At 38.8% G+C, this 7,273-nt stretch overlaps 1 protein-coding gene across 1 annotated transcript; it reads right to left on the bottom strand.

The window, feature by feature from the left end:
* Positions 1 to 3,658: 3,658 nt before the first annotated feature.
* Positions 3,659 to 5,232, bottom strand: LOC128742347 (sulfotransferase 1C4). Its single transcript, XM_053838683.1, has one exon. The coding sequence runs from the start codon at positions 5,172 to 5,174 to the stop codon at positions 4,128 to 4,130; it is 1,047 nt and encodes a 348-aa protein (XP_053694658.1). The 5' UTR covers positions 5,175 to 5,232; the 3' UTR covers positions 3,659 to 4,127.
* Between the last annotated feature and the right edge of the window lie 2,041 nt (positions 5,233 to 7,273).

Here is a 7,273-nt window from a genome sequence, read left to right as displayed (position 1 = left end):
GCATTGTTTATGCTACAAAATTTAATGTTAATTTTTTTACGGGTTTGCCGAAGAAATCATGTCTCTACCCGAAAAAAAATTTACATTAAATTTTGTAGTAGAAACTATACACCTACAACAGTTTATGGGAAAATCACGAGGTTTGGTCTATTTTCACAGGAACGGGGCCTTCTCCCGAAACCCCGCGCTGAGAATCGCGGCTAACACGCTGACAGACGAACAGCGTTCCCACGCAGTACTTTGTGAGTCGCAAGGGCCTGCATAGTGTCGTCGTCCCGGTAGTTAGATATTAAGATACAAAGTTAGATTAAACTTCTCGGTCGGTGGTTTCTTCAGTAGGTGGAGGTAGAGGCACAGTTTGTGTCTAAAAGTAGCCCAACCTATGTCGCTATATTAATAAGGGGGGTTGTACAGTCTTCTTTTGCCCAGCGCCTCTGTTCATAGGTACACGGGTACCAGCGAGCCACATGCCCAGGCGAGTGTTGTGGGTTCGAATCCGGTTATAATCTCAGATTATAGCTTGGTTCGACCCATGCACCTTCCAGCATTGGACAACAGGTAGGCGTCACAACAACAACTTGTTAAGTGTAGCTACCAATAAGCCCTCCCCCTCCTTTCCACTCTTTCCCCTCCATTTCCAAAAATCCTACTTCATTATTTTTCCCTACCGTCCCTTCATTAATTGTAGATCCATCCTTTCCAAAAAAATTATGAATATATGCCTGACCGCATTTCAGGTCATGACTAAAATCACGAGGTTTGGTAAATTTATTGTAAAAGTGCCTCAAATCCAAATTTTATTAATATTTTTATTTCTTATTTTCGTTATAGAATTGGCCATATTTCATCATAAATTTACTGCCTTTTTTAGTTATATTTTGTTTTTTCGCCTAAAAAAATACCATAAAAGGACGATAACTTTTACTGTAAATGGAAATTTTTGTTCGCGAAAATCTCTAAAAACCATGAAAGTTATGGTGGACAACAATAAATTTGATGGTTTGGTTACCTTTTCGGACGATAAATTTTATTGTTTTTACTGTATTTTGTATCCTACTGCTACCATAATTTTTATTTTCCTATTATGGTTATTTTTTCCAGGAATATGAAAGCAAAAGATGCCAGGAAAAAATTTCTACTTTTCGTCCCTTTGGACCACTATGCGTTGGCGGGGTGATGTGTTATATGCCCTAATTAGAGACTGCTCAATGAATTTCTTCTCCCTCAAAAAGAAATAGGGAAAGCCAGAGGCTACTACTACAAAGAATTCTGGTGAAGATGGTAATGCTCTACATCTTGTAATTGAAGACATATGAAACGATTTTGCTTACTTATTAAAGGAGTGCACAATGGGCAAATACGAGCCAAAAAACGGATGGAATGAACAAAAATAAACTAAAAAAGCGGGATAAACCCTATTCGATTCTGCGGACTTTTTTACACAAAATTATTTGGTTTTTGGGATTGGTTTTCTCAAAGCTTTGTCTGTTATAGTCCAATAAGGGTAAAAAATGTTAAAAAGAGGGATGAATAAGCAAAATGGGGCACTACCCGTTGACAAACATGAAAGGGGTTTGCCTCACGCGATCACCTATACCAAAAACATTCCATCAAGAAGACTGGCATCTCTTCCTCGCGCCCATACAAATGGCGAGTAACAGAAGCAACAGCGCATCTCTACCGACAAAAGTTGAAGCTGTGTATTACATACGTTTTTGTGTACATTCACATTCTAATTTACACACACTAGTATGTGTTGGTTCAACTTTAACTCGGCAGATAGCATTGCTGTTACTGTCTCTCGACTTTTGATAGAGTTGCCAGTCTTCTTGATGGAGTGTTTTTGCCCATACTTTATCAGCCTGCAGGCCGTATCTTAATTTCATCCGTTTTTGACTCGTTTTTGCCCACAGTGGTGGTAAGTGGTACGGAAATATTCGCAGCGGAAAATGGTTTATTGTAGGCCAGGGGAAGGCTTTAACTTTGATAGAGCTAGAAAGTTTCCAAGAAACCAAGAAATAACCAACGGAATGAGCTGCGAGAAATCCGAATACCAAAAACCATTATCAAATTCCTGTTGCCAAAGAATGTACCGAAGATGGACAGGAATGGAAGTTCATACGACCAGGGGTACTACATTTCGGTGGCCACTGGGAGGCTGTGGTGCGGTTGGCGAAAAACATCTCCTCAAGGTACTAGGAGGCTGGGTAGTTTTCATGAGAGTATGACGACTCCTTTAATGCAACTATAGTGCTGCTTTAATTTGTGGCCACTAGTTTAACTTTCCGATGATCCTACTGACCGCCAGCCACGCACATCGGATCACTGCTTGGTTGGTTCTGCATTCTAGTCTCAGTAAACTGCACCGAAACAGCTTACAGGAGTCTAAACATGGGGAAAGCTATAAAGAAGAGGCATTATGCATTATTTTTGGCGATGGTGAAGAATTAAGCATCTTATTTAACTACAAGGGCGAAACCAAAGAAAAATCCCGACTTCTAAGGTATTTGGGTAGGGCAAGATGAAATACAGTGGACCCCCGTTCGTTTGAACGATTCCTCATGCAAACTAACGGGGTTACTTTTTAATTTGAACAACTGGTAACCCGAAATGGTTGGTGGATGGTTTTGGTGGTTTGTTTTAGTTGGCAGTTGCAAGTGCGAATATTGCATTTTCCGATCGGATTTCTATCTTAATCGTTAGGAAAACGTAATGTGAAACCGATTAAACACGCTAGGTCAGTATAAACAAATCGTGTTTATGTGCATTGTCTGCATAAACAAATGATGTCATGTTGAGAATGACGTTTGAACCATTTTTATTTTGCACGTCGTGCAAACCAACGGGGTTCAAATTAAAAAGTGTTCAGATTAAAAATGGTCAAACGAACGGGGGTCCACGGTACTAGAAAAGCTCCCATTGCAAAGGTAGGGCCACTTGCGTAGTCAGGGTTGGGCCGCCATAATTTCGAGCTCAGAAACTTAATAATCGCTAGAGAACATCAATTACGTGAAATGTGATGAAATAAAGCAAAATTAATACAACAAAAGCTAGATTGTTGTTGTTGTTTTTTTTTGTTCTAGTAGTGCATGAGTCAAAAATTCGCGAAAATGTAATTAAAAATAATCATATAATATGGGCCGTGTTTTGGGACTTATCACTTTCATGTCTTTGTATATTATTTAATACATAGATTTGACATCTATTCAATTTTTAGCGTGACCCAATCTATACAATGTGGCCCGATTTTACAACATGTTTTGATCTTTAAGTAGTAAATGTTCAAGTTTCAAGTTAATTTTCAAGTAATTACAGATATATACCTGATTCTTAGACCTTTGCAACAATGCATTTAAATTTCATAACTACCATTTGAAACTGAAATGGGAAAATGTAAAAAGGTGACCCAGCCACAACAACATTACCCTCAATTTGAAAAGTAATTCCAGGAAGACAACAGACTTCAAACGAAATTGGAAGACATTTAAAAGGAAACAAGTTGAAAAGGGATCAAGACACCCGTGAGAAAAAATTTATTTTTCTGTATGTATTTCCGCAGTATGTGCTTCATGCATATTGCACGAGATAATAAAAATCAAAAATTAATAGGTATTCGGAAAATTCGAAACATGTTCTTTTTCATTTATTAGGTATTGATAGTTTAATGGGAATCCTTTGGGTTCAAAAATCTCTTCTTTTATTTGTTTCAAATTGTTTTTAATTGTTTTGTACTTGAAGTTTTATTGTTTTTGCAATCATTGTGTTGTTTCGTTTTTAGTTGAAGTACCATGAATCATGGTCCATGATGTAAAAAATCGAGTGAATACATTCAAAACGTACATAATCATAATTGACATATTTTAACTTAAAAATTTGAACTAACTAAAACAAATCAACGACATATAACAAACTAGGAAAATTTCGAAAAAAATTTATATGGTCTAGAATTGTAACTTTGTGGTTTGTTAATGTAAAAATGTTTTATGGTACGGTAACATTAAAACTTAAATTCTAGAAAAACTTAAATTCTATGATATTCATATTTCACTATGCTTATACTTTATTGTAAACTACAATTTATGTTATTCAGTACATTCAATTTTCACACAAATCAATGCACTAGTTTTCTACACCACAGGAAATCTCATGTCCGTATCGGCTAGATTTCGGTCCGTCCACACGCGAAGGCGCTCCCTGATTTCGTCCGTCAGTTCTTCCTCCGACGCATTCACCTGCCCTTTGCGAATGAACCCTTGAGCGCTCGAATCCAGTATACCGACCTTTTTCAGCTCCTCTCCGTTGAGCGATGGATTCTTCTTGAAGCTTTCCACGCTTAGGTGCTCGGTTAGACTGACAACCTCCTCGTCGGAGAGCAACGTTTCTAAAAACTCCGCCACTTTATGTATCGTTCCCGCCAGGTCGGCTTTCATGTCTTCGTAAAACATAAACAAAACGTTAGGCAAATGCCGTGCTTTCCATCCCTGCTTCAGATGGGTCCAGTACGGTGACCACGCCGTTAAGTCGTTCTCAAAGTAGTCGTAAAACGTTGCGAAATCTCCGGTATAGCTCTGCGTACGGTAGAGTTTGTTAAGGTGGTAGTAGGAAACCACAACATCGGCGGGGTTTCTGGCAACGTAAATAACTTTGGCACCTGCCTCAAATATGCTTGGTGGTAAAAGAGAAATCGGAAAGTGAGTCTTTATGAAGCGTCGCGTCGACATGGCGCTTAGCGTTTCATATGCTGGCGTCGCTGCTGCTTCGATGAAACGCTGGTCGACTGGGTCTGGATTTTCGGCTAAAAACTGTTGCTTCATCAGATCGTGCATGTAAATGTGAAACTCAAAAAATGGAAACCGTTTGGTGAGTGGTTCACTACGGGCCGCCACCGAGTCCAGTTTGTTGCAGATCATCCAGACCATTTCCTGAGTCCAGGTCGTTCCGGAACGCGGGTAAGTCGCAACCCAAACGTCACTGGGCCTCGCTTTGAAGCCATAGAAATGCTCCGCCGATACCAGGTACTTGCTGGGAAAGAACCACTTGTCGTCACCAACTTGCACGAAACCAGTTTTTTCACCGTGAAAATCGTTTAGAAGTCTCCGGTTTAGTTCATCTTCTACAAGCTGGATTTTGAAGGGAAACTTTCCTGTCGTCGTACCGTTGTTGGTCGATTCCATGCTAAATTCACTCACTTAATCAAAATCGCGCTAGTTCACTGAACCGCTCTGTTGTTGGAACGATCTATTAGGGGCGAAAGTTGACGAGCCACTGCTTCACCGTGATGCCTCCGCAGCGATCGAAAGCTCAAAGCGTCGAAGAGGCTCGCAACGAGACGGCGGCGTGTGTCCTACTTATCTGTCTGTTTGTCTGGGCCGGTCAGCGCATTTTGTTTTGCTTCTCATGCCCACTATCAACAACAACTGACTGGGTTACGTTGCGCTGCTGGCTGCCATGGCCCGAATGTTGGCAGGTAAAAAAATGGAAACACATTCAAATGCAAGCTGATGTTGAAAGGTAGTAATAACAATAATGATGTTATAAAATACTTCCGCGATCGGGTCGCCGGAGCTTGTTAATTTAATTAATTTTTTACTATTATTGAGCATCATCGGCTGAAACGGTTTCACACAATTTGATTTTTCCGCAAACGCTATTTGTTACCCGTTTACAATCGGTCGTTTTGTAGAAAGCATTGTTAAGATCAGCGCGAAGACAATCTACAATTGATGTAAGATTAAGTGTGAGGCACATGTAAATAATTGCGTAATTATGAACAGATAACAGTCGTTGAACGAATAGAAAAATGTTCAGTATATGCGATAAACACTGCAACTGTTAGTGTTTTCATTTCTAGGACATCAAACGTTCAAGTTCATCTACTTATAAAAACTTAACACAGATTAATACACGGACTCGCATTGAAGTAAGGCAAATAAAAAACCTATTGGAGTGGTGCATCAACTTATGTAGTTTCAGAAGTGACGGTGTAGAAAAATCCCTCAGAAATTTTCATAAGACGTAATTGACTTCATAACGATGCAATGTCAATCTGACTATTCTCGAAATGGAAATAAGTAGTGCGTTTTACAAAATTGTCGTACAAGTTAAGCCGAATGGTCTTATAGTTTCATGAAATTTTTCCTAAGTTTACGAACGAGAGCAATATATAGCAATATTGGATTGCTGAAAAACTTTGCTTACATTTTCATAAATAAATGTTTATTTTATGATATCTGGTTCATGAGATAGGTATTTAAAAAAAAGTTATTTTCATGAAAATTAATGTTTTTCAGTCCAACTGCTATCAGTCATTTGTTGCTAAAAGACATTTTTGACACAAACTACTTGAAGATCTAAAAGTGAAAAACTGGTTAGATTTGGAACAGTTAAGACCTAAACCGAATGCACCCGACAGCGTTAATTTGACAGTTAACCCTCTCTGTCCCATGGTAGCACAGGTGCTCCGTGACTTCTGATACTAAAATCGACCGATAAAATGTTTGAGGCATTCAAATATGGATATTTTGATTTTATAACGTAGTAAAAACATTGTTTTACAAGGTGTATAGTTGCGTTTGATGAATTGTTAATTAATAGCTTTTTTACATGATCAAAAACTGTAAACCACCAAAACACCCCTGGGACAGAGAGGGTTAACCCGTGGAGAAACAGTTGTTGTGCGTCAACAATACCTGTTTGGGACGTTATAACGCTTTTGTATCCGAACCCTTTAAGCACTACCCCACTACATAGGCGAAAGCTTTTGCTGAAAATTCTGCCTAGAATCGTCCATGCAATCTACAATGTGTAAAAGTTAAGCAATGTTAACTGAACAGTTACACTTTGTATTAAAATAGCTTAGTACATTCTAGGAGTAGTACTTGTTTAATAGTAACAGTTTTTTACAAAATTTTGAAAAACGCGCCGTCAGGAGAGCGCTTGAGAAATGACACGATTTTCCAATCACTCCATTAACCCATTTCCTCCCAGCATTGCGAAAACGCAACGCACTTTCATTCGTTTCTAGAGAAGGCCCGGTTAAAGATATCAACTTGGACCCTGAGAAACAAAGAAAGATTGGAAAAAAATCTAATCGACCTGTTTTTGCTCAAAGGTCAGATGTTACATGTAACATAATTACAGCTGTGACAAATCAACAGGTTTTGCTATTTTTCAGACAGTTAAGGAAAAATGCTCATAAAACTCGATTTTACCTCTATTAACGCCTGACCTATCAATCAGTGTTAGAAGGAATCGGTTGCTTGGCAAAAAAACT

Source organism: Sabethes cyaneus, chromosome 3 (genome assembly GCF_943734655.1).
Source record: "Sabethes cyaneus chromosome 3, idSabCyanKW18_F2, whole genome shotgun sequence".
In the NCBI taxonomy this organism is placed as follows: Eukaryota; Metazoa; Arthropoda; class Insecta; order Diptera; family Culicidae; genus Sabethes; species Sabethes cyaneus.
The sequence above is the reverse complement of the archived record's forward strand: the minus strand, read 5'-3'. Positions and strand labels throughout refer to the sequence as shown.